The sequence below is a fragment of the Nesoenas mayeri genome, assembly GCF_963082525.1.
Source record: "Nesoenas mayeri genome assembly, chromosome: 5".
In the NCBI taxonomy this organism is placed as follows: Eukaryota; Metazoa; Chordata; class Aves; order Columbiformes; family Columbidae; genus Nesoenas; species Nesoenas mayeri.
In genome coordinates, this window is record NC_137548.1 from 34,830,464 (window position 1) to 34,847,685 (window position 17,222).

Here is a 17,222-nt window from a genome sequence, read left to right on the forward strand (position 1 = left end):
ACAGGCATGAGGTACAACACTGAACTGAACTGAAAAGTGCCATCTTGCATATTTCTGCAACCTCACCTATGCCACTATCCCTACCATAGTTGAAAACAGCAGCCTGTCACTTCATATTGTTGGGTAGCTGAGTAGGATTTTGGGTATTCTGATGGAGCATGTGGAGGGAAGATGGAGAAAGCAGCTTGCAGTGGAGACTAGAACTGGAAGCTTGAAATAATAAGGGAAAGAACCCAAGAGGAACATAAGATGTAGTAGTCAATGAGAGAAAAATTAAGCCAAATGAGCAATCCCAGGCAGAACAAGTCAGAACTGGGTAGAACAAGAGATGGAATATATCTGACAGAGCTGGATTCTAGTGAATATACGTGGAAGGGAGCTGGCTCACAACAAAAGGCTGAGAAAAAGCCACCACCAGTAATCAGAAACACAAACAAGAAGAAAAATCAACAGAAGCAAGGGAGAGTGAGAAGCAGCAGTAGGCAGGCAACAGCTGACAGCAGAGACAAGGTGCAGTCAGAGACAGTCTGGGACCAGTCAGGCCTAAATACTTGATTGAAAAGACAGAATCAGTGTTGCACTGGAGACTGGCTTGAGGCAGGGACAAGCTGGAAGTATAGGCAAAAAACTGAAAAAAGAGTGTGTCTTCAGAAGCTATTGAAAAAAGTAAAATAAAATACCCTAAAGACTCTACATCCTCTGCAAATATCTGCAAACCCCTTCCTCCCACTATCTGAAAACTATCGCATTGTTCTCTACTGCTGAAACAAAAAAGTGTAACAACCCATAACTCTGTTACTTTCTGAATTCAAGCAACAGTAACATTCATGCACTAACTAGATCTAAAAGCTCCAAACCTGCTAATTATCAACATGACACACATATCACAGAATATTAGTCTTCTCATTTTGCTATTTTTTGGCTGATTTTAACCAGAAAATTACACACAGAAGCACATTTACAAAATATTAAACAAATTTCTCCTTTCAAGTTTGTCTACTTGCATTAATTCTGTCTTCATTACTACAGTATCCCAAACTATTTTTTTTTACCCTATCTCACTCAATTAACAGGATATTCTCTGGGAATAAATCCAAATTATTTCTTCAAGGATTGCAGTCTCTTTAAGACCTTGCATTCAGTATTATGGAACCTAAATGTTACATAGGAGAAAAGGTTTTTAATCTGAGCTTTTGCCAACGGATCCTTAACTGGCTGCATCAATTACATTGTTGTGTATTAACAGTAAATTGCAAGACCTTTCTAAGCTTTTGCATTCCTGAAAAATGGCACTTAAACACCATTCCCTCTCCAGTGCTCCCCTGCTCGCTGCAACTGAGATGGATCCATGGTGCAACTACTGAACGCTGAATAGCAATATACTAACAGAAGTCTAAATGATCAAATAAAGCAGAGATGCAAGCAAGCTGCTTCTCAGACCACTAGAAGTAAATACGACCGCATTCTCTGTTTTCATACATCAGCCAAAGAAATTACACAAAGAAACCCCCTGGCACATGCTGCTTTTTTATGTGACTCCAAGAAACCTGCATTATTGTTTAGAAGGAACTATTTTCTTCCTCTGAAAGAATTTCATTTTATTGCTTTTTCTTATCAATATATTTTAATGTCAAAAACAGTCACAATGTATCCTAAAAATAAAGAGAAACACTCTTTAAATGAAATATTTAGAATTAATAACTAGTAAGAACACTAACTAAGAATATTTTAATTTTAGGCATTAAAACAATCTACAGAGTAATATAAGTGGGTTGGTAGAAAATGTATTGCAGTATAATCTAAGAAATTAGTAGAAATACTTCATATTTTCTTATATCTTCATTTCAAAAGTACTACTCATGAGAACATTTTAAAGACACTCTGAAGGCTAAGTATAAAGTTAGAGACATTAAAGTTTGTTTTAGAAAGCTGAACCATGGCAACATGCAGCTCAGGGTAGGTATCTTGATTGAAAAGGTTTTGAGTTGTGATATCTACTTCGTTCCTCAGGCTCTGTTACCAATTCAGCTCTGAGGTTCATACCAGGCATCTTGACTCCATCAGTCTTTCCCATGCAACACACCATTCAGTAATTCAATATACATCTCATGGTCCTATGACTAAAACTGGTAATTTAGGTCCAATTCTGCAATGTTCATGCAAAACTCAACTTCAGAAATTGATTCTGGCACAGAGAAAGAAAGCTCTGGTCATTGTTTCTTTACCATAGATCATTTCTAATTTACCCCTTCACGCTGTGGCTGAAAAAACTAATTATTTAGATTTAAGAGATTTTGGAGCTTCCAAGTTGCTCAAAAAAATCTCACATTCTTTGCAGCTTTTTACTAAATGGTATTCCAACATAACAGCACATCAAGAGTTTCTAAAATAATTTTAGGTAACTGCTTTTTGTACAACTGCCCATACTATTCATGTATAGCCAAAAAAAAAAAAAAAATAGTATCTATTACAGCCTGTCCCTACACCTCCTCCTTCTATTACTCCTTTAAAAAAGGGAAAACAACTGATCTTTATTTTCAAGGTAACACTTGCTATCTATGTACACATCTGCATGGTGCTGATTACCAATCTTTGTCAAAACAAACAACATCAAACAGCTGCTTGACTGCTTTGCTCTGTTTAGTCAAACTAGCAGCCTTTTTTGTTTTCTAGAAAGCAACCCAATGACCAAGATTGGCATGAAATTCATTGTCAGCAAGAATAGGCTCAAAGTAACTGGATGCTGCACACACTCTTTCACTCCCCATCTGCCACAGCTTGGTGCAGCCTGTTTGCTATAAGGCTGCTCCCATAAAGACTTTTGAACACTCCTAAACACATCAGTGGCAGACAGGAATTGTATTCTAGGGTCCTGTTTCATTGTCAAAGACAACAGCCAGAAAAGTAATAGTGTTTCAAAAGGCAAAACTAAAAAACTATCTATAGAGTAGAAAACGCTTACCTGCTGAGCTAAGCAAAACACTGAAGTCTGTTCCTCTCTGTGATTCCCCACATTCACTCTGTTCCTCTTTTTCTGTATCCTCATAGCGGCTCCAGTTGGAAAAAATCTTCCTCCTTGAATAGCTTTTCTGTTCTTCTTTCTCTTCTTCCTTTCGTGATTCAGTATCATCATCCTCCTCTACCTGTAACATATAAATGTAAAGTTAAGTCATTGCAACTCAATACCATTTTGTTCTTTATTTAAATAGTCATTCATACAAACAAACTCCAACCACAGAATTAACACCCAAAAGACTAATTAGCCTGGATTCCCATCAAAACTTTGGATCAGGTACTACCATCTTCCTAAGCTGGTAACTGGTTTACACAGTATAATTAACTGGTAACTGGTTTACACAGTATAATTAAAAGGACCTGATGAAGCCTCAGTTCTTACAGGGGCCAAGCAGTAACACTGATGCAAGTTCCACTGATTTCCCTTCTAGTCTAGAGGCCCATAATGAGTATCTTCCTGAAACTGAGAGCAATGCATAGGGAGAATTTAATCACAGTATCTCTGTCCCAGTGTTGCAGTGATATAGATGATAACTGAAAGAACTGACATTTGTAGAGCAGAACAGGAAAAAGATAACATAACATATACTTTAGAAAAACATCCAGAAAGGGTGATCTATGTAAGAATTTCCATTGTAACCAACTACAGGGTCTTAATTAATTTGGAATAGTTCACCAAATCAATTTCCTTCATGAAAGACATTTTATGGAAATACACAAGGAAAAATGAAATAGACTGCCGGCAGCCAGTCTACTAGCCCAAACTCTTAAAAAGCTTTAGGGTCAAAAGGAGAACTCCTTGCAGTGTCAGCTTAAGATGCAAGCAAAACAGGCATTTGCCACAAGCACTCAACAGCCATGGAAAACTCTCCTCTAGCTTGGATCCTCTTTATCACCAGAGGTCTCCTCTCCCAGGTCCAGTCGTTCAACTGGAACAACTCTCAGCTCACAAAGATTTGCCTCCTGGAGGAAAGAGCACTCAACAGGAAAGAGAACTAAGAGCAAACAGAACAGTTCTATGCAAGATATTTTCTGCAGAGGTCTAAATCTCTGAAGAGGTGGAGTAAAGGAGTCAAGAAAGAAGAGATTCCCACGTCTGCTCCCAAACATTCCTGTGGACAGATCCACTTTTTCTTCTCTCCTTTATTCCACAGTGTACTGTTGCCATAAGAGTAAATTTCACTGCCCAACAATAAAATGATTCTTCATGACCAGGGCAGTGAAATTCAAGTTTATCTACACTGCTATAAAGGTTAAAGTCATCTCCATTCAGCATAAAATAATCTAAAAACAAGCTACCATTTGGTAGCTACCATAAGCCAAAACACCTTTACAGCCCACAATCGGACACTGGCTTTAAGACAGACCTTGGCTTCGATAATTTAAACCAAATGCAATCCTGAAATAAATGTGAAGAACGATTATTTATGTTTAAAAAAAAAAAGCCCTGTAAGTGAAGAGCTGGAATATATTGGGCAGAAAGATTACTAAAATCTCTAGCAGTTACTGTGTTTCTAAAACGACATTAGAGTTTCTTTAAGCACATACACACTGATACAACACTAGACAATCTGGTAGAAATAAGCGCTCAAAGCCACTATCAGGAAGAAACCAACACCACTTCATTAACTTGATTTATAATCCATGAGTTAAGTTTCATAGCTCAAGAAAGGATAGAGCAATGCAACACATTTTAGATTGATTTTAGAAATACATAATGAAGAAGGCTTAACTACTCTATAGAAAATTCTATAGTTACATTTTGGCTCACCTAGACAAGGATAAACAGAGATTTTCATGTTCCTTTAGTGTCCAATTACACAACAGAAAAATGTCTAGCAATGCCAAATAACACCCCTGTTGCACCCCAAATACTATATTTATATGCAAGTATATAATGATAAAAAGAAGACTGACACAGACAAAAAATTAGGAAGTAGCAGCTAGTGGACAGTGAAGCATTACTATTCTTTAGTTCTGAAAATATAATAAAAATGACCCAAAGTAGCAGTAAAGTCTGTTTTGTGGCTCTTACAAACTGAAAGGCAAAGCATCTTCAAACGCTATTGTGAGAATTTAGATTCTCCCATGTTTGATGTCTTAAAAAGGACTGCCCAGCATATCATACAAGCAGCAAAATCAGAACTAGAATAATGATTTCCCAAGAAAAATAACCCATCAATCTTCATAAACAAGCTTCTTTCAGCACTGTTTTTTGGAGTGATCTGGTTAGGAACAGCATGAAGGAATGGTAAAACCATCAAAGAGCTTAAAAAGATAAAAAGCTGTCATAATTATACAAATATACTCCCAGTTGCCAAACAGCTGGCACAAAGGTAAATATTCTGTACGTTCTCACTGGTTCTGTGCAATTTTTAGGTAAATTCTCTATTCTTTCTGTTCATCAGATTAATACACTAAAATGATTGTTGTGGACAAATGGTTTGCATGAGCAAGGGGATGAAGTCACAACTCTGTATTACTGATTCAGAGCTACCGTTTCCACAGAACCAAGGCCAAATCCACTTACACCAAGATAAGAATCAACTTATTTCTCTTCTCCTATAAACTGAATTATTTGCTATAATCAAACAATCTCATGAAATTCAGTATCCAAAATATTTTCAAGCTAATACAATTTACAAATCAAAACAAGAATAGCGGACACAGATAGATCTGTGTTGTACTTTGTTTTTAAGAGAAGATCAGAAACACTGTAGGTGACTATGACATTATGCATAATTACTTTCTATAGACCTGTCTAAAGGATTGACTCCTTTCAGACATCAACATAAACAAGAGTGCTACCGTCCTGTTTTAACAAGTTTACAGTAAACGAATATGGATTCAAGTGTTTTCTCTTTAACTGGACTGAATTATTTTTCACATTCTGTTATTAGGTGTGTTATACAGCACACCTCGAAGAAATTTCATTTCTTAGAAGTAGAATTGTTAGCTTGAACTTTAAGAAATAAAGCACAAATCCTCAGGATTTTTAGTAGCAGCTGTGCAGCCTGGTTCCCCGAGTACCGTCCTGAGGTTGACTTTTGAAATCACTAAACTTCAAATACAAACCTGTTTACATTTCCAATAAATATTTAACAGAAAGTTTTACACGATGCACTGCTGTGCTCCAAGATAAAACTATAAACAATCACATTTGAATATTCAACATTCAAGCAACTTAAAGATGCGTCTTCACCATTAAAATTATCAAATACATAAAAAAAACTCCGATCAGTGGAGTTTTGGAAAATAATTTGCTTCTACCACCTCACATGAGACAGCTACCATATAAAGTAACAACCTCAGAAACATATAAACATAAATCTTCATTACTTTCCTCTTAACTGCCTGTTCAGCTGACTATAAACTGCTACCATTGCCATCATACCTTACTGTAATGAGCCTTAACCACTACAGAACAAACATCTGTCCTGTGTGTAATGAAACAAAATAACTTCCTTCCTACCTCATCCTCAAATAAAATTCTAGAAGCCAACTCAAATATAACCTTTAGAACAGTATTACTCAGGTAAGGACAAAAACTTATGCCTTTAAACAGTACCGAACTACATCTACACATTATTGCTCAGTGCTATAATGCACCATGATACCACAGGAGGTACAACATTAATCTGCTGTGCCTCTGTTTCAGATATTATCACATGTATTAACATTTGTACACTGCATTGAAGTTTTGAAAGTGGGAAAAGTAAGGAAAAGCACAATTAAACAAAACCAGGAAACCTTCAGAGTGTTTTGTGTATTAGAAGAACAAAAAAAGCATATTCCACCTAAACATTAAGTTCATCAAAGTCATTCAAATAACAGTGAAAGAATCAACCTGCCCTGCAGAGGAGCTTCCACAATTTGTAGTTTTTCTCTAAGGAATGTATTTTCATCCTTTATGAGAGCCTATGACTGCACTTTCCTTCTGAAGGAAAGCAAAATGCTTAGCACACATGACCCCAATCTACAGACTCACAAAGGAATATTTTAGTACATCCTTTTTTATACGCTAATTTTGCCTACAGGGTTAGGGAGGGTGTGGTATTGAGAAAAAAAACAAGGCAGCAGGCTTTCAGTTTGACTTTTCTCATGCACACAGTTCAGGAATGAAGGTGTCAAAATGAAGTAAACATTGCTCTGAACAGGCAGTTCCCCCTGGGGTCATCCTCTGCACCTCCCTGGAACACAGAGTGGTTTAGATCAAACCAAGGCTGAAGTACACAATGCAGAAAGTGCAACAGTGACCTCTTACATCCTCCTTCAATTACTCAACCACTCTTCACCGTAAGTGCAGTCAGTCCCAGTGTGTTACGCACACGTGTGCAAACACTCAACAAGAATTGTTGAACTCGCAGCCCTTTAAAAAAAAAAAACAAAAAACCCAACAAAACTAGAAGAGCGTTAAAAGTCAGCACTTCCATTAAGACTTTCTACTTTCTAAGACTGTGTTTATTACCCTTAGGAAGCCACAGGAGTTACAGCTTACAGACCACTTCCTGTTTAGTTCTATTAACTGTATACGAACAGTTTAAAATGTTTAATTTTCGGCAGTACTTAGAATATTCTACAATGACTGGAAGAACATAGAAACAACATATGTTCAGCCTGCCTTTCTTTGTGCCAGCTGCCCTTCCCCATTATGTAGGTATCATGCATTATTAGATCTCCGTTCTCATTTACTTTGCAGTATTTCTCCCATTTCTGTTCCTGAGAATGTCATTTTACAGAATGTATGAAAACATAGTTTGAGCTTTTTTGTTAATCTGCTAGAGCATAGATTTTTTCTTCTTCACCTTCTTCCCAATATTATACAATAACCTTTACATTTTATCTTTAGAAACTCTTTACAATTATATTGATCAAGTGCTTTCCCTCTTTGTTACTGTAACTTCTGTATTACTGTTTAGGATGTAACACCTCTCAAAAACGCACACATTTCCCCAATCTTTTCCATTCTTTATTAAGGACACTTAATAGTTAGCCACTGTCATGTGTGGATTCTTGCATGTTTACGGACAGTGATGGCCACTGCCTACCCCCTACATTGGCTGCTCCCCCAGCCAGCACCAACACACACCAATTTCTTGAGTAAACTCCTGTCCTGATTCCCTCTTCCCTCCTTCAAAACTGCTGTAACACTGTGTACAAGGGCGATGACATTCAAGTTTATCCATCTCAATCCCAATTCTCTTCTCAATGACGAAAAGGCTAGCAAGACAAAATGAAAATATCCTTTGGGTTGAATCTGAACTAGATTATCAACTGCATCATGAAAGAGTATATATATATTTTTTTTTCTTCCTTTGTATTTAAAATGGTATGGTGCCTGTGCAGAGACAATTTCTCCTCTCCTCCTCATCCCAATTTGAATTGCATCTGTCACAGTCAAATTCTCACAGAGGGTCAAAAAAACATAGATAATTAAGCAACAAAGCAGTTTGCAATCTCTACACTTTAAATTGTTTCCCAGAATAGAAGTCTGTACACAGAGGCTTGTATGAGTGACAATAAGTAAGGCAGTTTGGTTGATAGTAACTTCTGAGTGCTTCCTCTAGGCAGACATAAGTGGAAATGTGAGAGACTTACAGTTACACTTTAATGACTTAAATTGCTCTTGGAAAGACATACCTGCTTTTAATTTCCTGGTTCACAGTTATTGCTGGTACAACCAAACAGAAGCAATGAGATTACACGAGGAATTATCTTAGCACAACATGACTACAACACAATCTCTTTTTTGTTTTTGTTTGTTTGTTTGTTTGGGGGTTTTTTTGTTTGGTTTTTTTTTTTGTTTGTTTTTTTTGGTGACAGTGTTCATTAAATGCACTTTTTTTAATACCTGAAATCCAGAAAGGTACAGGAGAATCCCCTGACAGACTGATGTTCTCTATCACAATGACTGATAGGCTTATACCTTGTGATAGTTATATACACTACAACAATCTTCAAAAAAGTTGTTCTGATTTTCCATATTTACCTAATTACAACCCCTAGATATATGTCTGTCTTCTCTGTCTTGTAAGTAATTACATTTATTAACATTAAATCAACAGTTGGCAAAGGAATACATTACCTGATTTATCATAGTGGAAATTTAACGGGCTCTCTAAAATATAAACTGCATAATATATTAAAGAAAAACAGAATATATATTCTGAATTATGGCAAACAAAAGCAGAATGTAATTTTTAAATTATTTTTTTAGATCAATGCTCTTTTTACAAAAGTACTAGTGCAATTTTAGGTGCAAGTCTGTAGATGTTTAGAATCCAGATATCCATACCTACAAGAATACAGGATGTTACCTTCATAAAGTTACCTAGACAGATGGCTGAAATTCAGTGACAGAATTTGATATGCAATTCACAACGATATAGACACAGACAAATTTAGTTTAAAAAATAAAATAAATTAAAAAACCAATAGTGAATCACAAGGTAAACATGTCTGTCAGTATATTATATACATACTCCACTATCTGGGAAAATCTCATTAAGTATTCCAACACATTGTTCTGTCTAACTAGGAATATTAATGATCAATTTCTGTACAGAGAAAAAAAGAGCAAGTTAGAACAATATAAAAAGGTCAATATGAAGTAAGAGTAGAATACAATGCCCCAAACTATTCTTATTTAGTCTATTTAGTCTAAACTATTCTTATTTAGTTAAACCAGATTTTAGAAAAGTATACAAAATATCCCTGGAAAATAAGATGTTCCTAATGCAGTGATACCATAAAATACCATAGCTTTTTTCAGAGACAGAAAAGAATATTTTGTAATAATACTCAGCAACACATGTCAAAAACTGTGAGCTGTTAGCTTATCTATACTGAATTGTTTTCAGTAGACATCACATTCACAAGTCTGACCACTTTAACAATGAAAACCAAAACAAAATAATCTTGTCCATCAAATTATTTTGCTTCAAAGTTCCTGCTTATTCTATCTATGAGATGCAAATAATTGGAACTGATTAAAAGTTTCACACGAATGAGACTCTTTTCTTATTATTGTTTAACTGGGAAAAAAAAAAACAAAAACAAACAACCTCTCAAAATATTTTTTGCACTTAGTAATTTATAACATGATCAAGTGCCAGGAGGCTACAAGTCATACTTCATCTTCCTCACAGATCATTATTAATATTTCCACTAGCTATAACCATATTTTGTTCAAATCTTACGCCTCACTGAATTGGAACAACGGCTTCTATTAGGAGCCAAGTCTCTCCCTTAGACTCACTGAGCCAGGAGGGGGGAAAAAAAAGCCCCACAGGCAAACAGCTTGTTAAGTTTCTTTGTAACTACTGATTTAAAGGGCAGACTTTCTTTCAAAGAACTAGAAAAGAGTCTGTAAGTTCTGATGCTCAGTTTCTACGGCTATCTCGGAAATAACCTGTGTAACCTGCCAGCACATGATCAGCTGTGTGGTCCTTCAAGTGGGTGACTTGCAGGGGCAGAATGAATCAACCTCTACAACCCCCACTGAAGTATTTTCTGCAGCTTTTAAAGACCCAGTTTGAAAACTGTTGACTCACAGATAAAATAAAGTCTCAAAAGCTCTATTCTCTAACATTAGAAGTAGACTTGGGAACTTGATAAAGCCTGTCAATTAAGTATTTATTTTGGAAACTGCATATTTCAAGACTTCAGTCATTAGATACAGGATTTTCCAAACTACAAAGCCACCAGCTAAAATTTAGTTCTACTCATTTAGATTAAAACTGCAAACTGAACGATATTTGACGGGGTATGTTGAGAGAACAGTATCATTATTAATTGAGCACTCATTCTGCACTAATTGGGAAACTGAGTAGAGAATCCACAAGCTATAGAACCAACCACAGAAGTCCTTTGCCTCTCTTCCCCCCGGCTGAGCCATGCTGTGAGCAAAGAGCCCATGGGAAGCTTGTCCAGCTGCTGTCTACAGATAAAGAGACTTTCGATCTTCTAAACTTGCCAAACCAATACATTTCCATCAACACAAAATCAAATGGATTTTTTCTTTAATTCAGTAGAAACGATCATATAAAAGTTACTGGCAACTCTACAAACTCATCAAGCAATTTATACAAAATTATCACATGGACCTGCACAAATCCTGGCAGCTTGATCACTTTCAAATTGACAGTAACTCAAGAAAGCTGAATGTTTTTCTTACATTCAGTCAAAAATATGAGTACAAACACAAAATAAGAGACTCTTTCTTGACAGAAATAACAGGTTTCAAGAAAACCTTAAAAAGTAGGTATATTGCCACAAAGGTTACAGCATTTTCATTTACATTACTGATCGTTCCTATGTATAGGCTGTATTTGTCAAAGTCAGGAGGTTTATATATTGCATACATATGGATCCACATATGTGAATGTTGTATGTCATATTGTAAAACCAAATTCTACTTAGTATTCTGGATAGGTTAAGGAAAATTTCTACAGAAAGTTATTTGCTCTTACCAAATTTGCTGTTCCTAAACAGACATATCCTGAGCTGAACTACAGATTGACTGCATTCAGAAACGGATTCAATTCTTCTGTGTTAATATCACAGTATTATAGACTAATCCCAGCTGAAAGAGATTGCAAGAGCTCACCTTGTCCAACTATCTACACAAAAGTAGGTCGAAAATCAAATCAGACCAAGCAGGTTGAGGCTTTGTCCACTCAGGGCTTGAAAACCTCCAATAGTATACCTAAATCTTATTGTTTCATTTGTTGTTTTATTCTAGCACTTCTAAAATTGCAAAAGCAGTTGTATTAACAGCCTTAACAACAACTTGTAAAGAACACACACAAGGAGTTCTGTAACATCACCGAATCAAAGTTTATTGAGGCTATATATTCACCTCAACAGTTCAAGATAGACTTTTTAAAGGATATAGCTACTTTGCTAGTCTTCATGAGTCATTTAACAATATGTTGTAAACTGATAAGTATTGAAAAGCTTTGTATTTCTGCAACCACATCAACGATGAAGTAAAAGTATGGCAAATTATGTAAATAGCTCACTCAAAGCAGCATCCATCTGCAGAATAGAGAAAAATTTGAGTCTTAACTCACAAAGGTTATTTCAAAAACTTAAAGTCTACTCAAAGGAGTAAAGTTTAGAGAGCACCTCAGTCACACAGACAAGTCTAATGTTTATTTAACACCCCTTACATATACACTTTTAGGGGGAAAAAACCAAACAAAAGCAAAAACAAAACACAGACACAAACCTGGCAACTCTCTACAAAGATCAAAACCAACATATTGAAGAAGCTTCAGGGTTTCTCATGCAAGGGAAAATATGTGACAAAGTTTCTTAATAAATCAATTTTTTACCACAACAACAAACCACCACCACAAACACCACCTTCAGAAATACTTCAGCTGTGTTATATTAAGAATGAAAAGAGTCCTCCAAAACTTGTTACATTTGAGTAACAAGATAACTATTTCCTACCTTTAAATACAAAAATATTTGATAATATTTAGTTCCAAGTTAAAAGCTAAGGCTTTTTAAGCGCTTCTATTTTGTAAAAAAGAAAGCACAAAAGGAGTAAGACGTTATTTTTCTATGGATTTCAAAACACAAAAATAACTAGTGATTTTCACCCATACTGTTATATTTTCAATTGGCGCAGCATTAAAGAACAAAAAATTCCGAAAGATGCCAAACAGAACAGTATTCTTTGAAACTGTACACCAAAAATGGAAGAAAAATAATCAATCCTTTTCTTCTCTTTCCTACTGTTTATGTTCTGCCAGCTTAAGTTCCTTGTATCGGTTCACAGCAGAAACAGACAAGCACAAACAATGGTTAGCGAGGCTGGAAGCGACCCATGAAACACAGGACCTGGGAAGCAGGTTTTTCCTTCGTATCTGGCAGCAGTTTCCACTGGACTGGCTACGTGCACTGGGAAGCCATGTCCTTGGCTGTCACGTCCTGCAGTGTTAAAACTTGTTTTTCTAAGGCAATTTTTTTTCTTTCTATTAAAGGCTTGCAGATTCTCCATTACTATTCCTGTTCCATATCACACACGAAGACACACAGGATCTTTGTTGACTTCACATATTTTTAAATAAAAATTTTTAAAAGATACTTTGCTACAAATATTTATGGTGATCGGTACAACTTTCAACAGGAACATCAGAACATTTGCAACTGGTTTCAGTCCCCTTTTTCAGCTACTGCTTTAAGACAGTTACTGAGATGTGTAATGCATCATTTCAGAGGTTCAGTATAAAAGTATTGATGTTTGGTTTACATTAGGAAATTCTATCTTGAATTTAAATTAAAATATCAAACACCTGTCACCTTTTCAGATCAACTATCACATAATAACAGCATGTTGCAAACACAAAAATATTCACATAAAGAAAATTAAAGCTGTAAAAGGTGATACTCTACTAATTTGAAACCCTAAAAAGGTACTATATAAGAAGTTCAAAAGGACAGTACTCTGCTTTCCTTCCCCCTTTCACTATGCCTGCATCACTGTCAGTAGCATAGTTTCATCTGTCATTCCTAATATACTGCCATTTCCTAATTATAATTTCACATGCTACTGAAAAATCTCACATCTCTACTACCCTTTTATCAACAAACTGGCAGATGCAACCATCAAACATTTTTTTAAAATAAGTTGCATTATTACATTTATGGCGTGGCATAACAAAGCAGTAAGACTGGAGTTACAAATAGCCTCATTTGATGATATTTTCAGAAATGGAGGTCAGAAATGGATAATTTTTAGGACAAATACATAGCCACATAGTAAATCAATGAACAATAAATTATATAAAAGATATTAAGGATAAAAAGCAGATTGCCTAACATGGAAACAAAATGCAGAACTATAAAGCTGAATGTGAAACCACATACTAAGGAACAAGCAAGCTATATATATATGTATATAATTACATCAATCTAAAAAATATTTGAGTCACACTAAACAAAATAACTACATAAAACAGCAATGCTACATCAAAAAGATACTATCCTCAACTCCCAGGGTTTTAAACAGCATTTCTGATACCAATATTAATTTCTTCCTTTAGATGATGGAAAAACAGAAAAGATTCAAAGAGTACTAACTACCCATTTGATAAACAGCCACCAAAACCCTTCTTTCTTGTCTTTTCAGTGATGTGATAAATGTGTGGCCTGGTCAGTGAGGAAGACCAGGTTTTTTCCTTTCCATTTTCATAGATGTCTGCAAACCACACAGTCAACATAGCGGTGCAAGGAAAGGGAAAATTAGCATAAAAGTAATTCATCAAGTACATGCTTCCAAACTTAGAGATTGGAATCCCTGCCTCATAACCAAGGCAGCGTTTCCCTGACAGCATACACCCAAGTGGAACAGAAAAGCAGCCACTCACATCCTCCATTATCAACTTTCCTTGTGCGAGTCGGTGCCTCCAGCACCAGCTCAGCAAAAGAGAGGAACTAACGGGCTGGGGTTCCCTCAGGCACCCTGCAATGTGCTGTCCCAGAACGTGGCAAATTACTGCCAAACATGGTGGGTTTGCTGCCAAGAGAGACAGGCTTGTGTTGAGTCCACATGCGCTGTAATTCAAACTATAGCTGTATGATGGATGTGTCTCTATGATGCTCCTCCAAAACAAAAGGCAGCAATAAACCACACACCCCCATTTTGAAGGGCTTTTAGTAGTATAGTTTGATGGTATAGGTAGTATTATGGCTTCCAGAGCTGTACATTCTCCAACTGCTACGCTATAGTTTGAGAATTAATGATGAGCGTGTTCAGAGATTCTGTCTAGATATCAACATAACACAGATAATTAAAAAGAAACGTGTAGACACATCACACTGTCCTGACTCAGGCAAGTCAAATGCAGAATTTTATACCACCAATGTGTGGCATGCACTTGGTCTCAAAGCTGTCACCTGCTGCAGGCAACAGAAATAAAAGAATTTATCAAAAACCTCTAACAACAACATCACCACTGTACAGTTTTGACAGAAACATAAAACTTTCTCCAGAAAAAAACATTCTTTGTCCCCAAATGACGTGAGAATAGATGGGGACAGGGCTGTAAGAAAAGGGAGTACCAAAACAAAGCATCTCAAAGAGACAGTGTAAATAAATACAGTCCATGTTTATTCAGCTACTGCACAACTACAGCATTTTATCCAGAAAGTGGAAATAAATTCAATTCCCTTGTCTGCACAAATGCATTTCAAGCTGGATCTCCCACATCCCATGAGAACATACTGACTCTGCATACTCTGAAATGCGTGAAGGAGCCTGTTTTCTCGGCCAGATCTGTTCTACTTTATACAGCAACTGGATACTACCAGCAGAACTTGAAAAGCTGGTGGCCCGTGTGCCATGCAGATGCCCAACTACCACACACACACACGCAAGGAAAAAAAGAGGGGAAAAAACCAAACAAAAAAAAACAAACCACACCACACCATTCATTTCTGCTCTATCTTTATGACACTGTCAGGTTTTTTGCATAAAGTACAAAGAAACTGAAAAAAACCTAATTGAGGAAAATTTCGTTCAAAAAGTGCTTAAAGTGCAATGGCAAGTCACTTATTCAAGAAGTGAAAAAAAATTGACTGTACTTTGTGTTTGAAACTGGGAAGAAAACAGACTGCAGTTTGAACCTGCTTATTTTCTCCACATTCTCCAAATCCTTTGCTTCGTTACTCATTGCAGATTGAAACCTTTTCCTGATGCACTCTCTGTATCTAAAACAGACTCTGCGTGTCTGCTGGCTGCCTTTTTACAAAAAAAGCATCAGTGCTAATGGTTCTGTAACCTTATGCACAAGTTGCTTCTAATGTAAACTGGCAGACAGAAAGATGATTTTGCTTTATATTTTGAGAAAGAACTGAAATTAATACATTACTTCATTAAGAGACTTTTTTCTGCATCATAAACAGAATTTTCAGTGTCTAACAAAGGATACAATAAGGCAAGAAAACAATTATTATTAATAAGCGCATCAATCTACTTTGCTGTCTCACTGAAAATAATTAAAACACTTTTCATTATACTTCCTCCTTCAGGGTTTCACATAATTTAGATAAGATTTTTTCCCCTTCCAACAACAGAAAACAAGCATTTGTAAAAGTCACTTAATTGGCATGCTTGGCAGCCAGTTTAAACAAGTCAGTATACGTATTTGCAAATTCCTTTAGTTTTATACTTTATTTTTCCCAGACTACACCTAATGAGATGGAAAGGAAAAAAAATGTTTAAAAAAATCTTAAGATTTTTCAACAGTATTAGTAAGATTAAGTAGTATTGCCAAACTTTTTATCTATTACAGTGACACACATGACAGAGTAAGTTAAAAATTATCTCTTCAAAATATTAATGGGGATAAGTTCATATACGTTTGAATGTTCATAGTCATCTCATGTTGGCATATCTACCTGTTGATGAATTTGTAGTGAATCTCCAGTGATATTTCAGCACTGTCTCTCATTAACAGAAACTATTTACTGTCTTATTTTTGCTCACCTGGCCATCATAGCTCTTCCAGTACAAGCTTAAGTTCCTATTGTAAACTGCGTTTTCAACTTGAAGGAAAAAGGAAAAAACTAATGACGTTTTTTCTTTCCTTTAGACTAAGGAAGGAAGAGCCTTCAGAAAGGTTCTTCCATGAAAGAGAAAGAATATCCGTGCAAAGGGTAATCCTCTTCACTAGTTTGCTCTATTGGTGACATTTAGAAAGATCTACCAAAGCTAAAGAGAAGCTTAATTAGCAGAAAGGGCACCTGTGAGAACGGGTAACACAAGAAAAAAGCTTCTAGTCTTCACTGTGCAGAATGAGAAATTTTGAAAGACAGATTATTCCTCAGACCTCTTCATAAATGCTGGATACTGGAACTCATCACTTTTAGTTAGCTAAAGATAGAATTAGCCAAGAAGAGACATCCTATTCCAAAACATATGTTTTGTGTAACAGGAATGATGTTCCAGTTAAAGGGAAAAACATCTCATGAAGCACACAAGAGACTTGGTCTTGAAGCTTTTATATAAAACTGCTACTGCTTCAATGCTCCCAAAGTATGGTTCTAGAAGCTGTCTTACTAACTTTGATAACAAGGAATATTTCCCTCCCTTTGATTTTTAAGATGTTTTATGTATTTTATGAGTAATTCAAACAGATTACACATGTCACTATGACCTGGCATGAACTATAGTCTTCCACAATATGTAACTT

At 36.0% G+C, this 17,222-nt stretch overlaps 1 protein-coding gene across 1 annotated transcript in view; it reads right to left on the bottom strand.

Annotated features, from left to right (window-relative positions):
* Positions 1–17,222, bottom strand: part of AVEN (apoptosis and caspase activation inhibitor) — a gene marked incomplete at its 5' end in the record, with an annotated part of 99,333 nt that overhangs the window by 73,040 nt on the left and 9,071 nt on the right. The window contains one exon of the mRNA XM_080346083.1: positions 2,963–3,143. Within this exon, the coding sequence (XP_080202209.1) occupies positions 2,963–3,143 (181 nt within the window). The remainder of the gene's footprint in view (positions 1–2,962; positions 3,144–17,222) is intronic.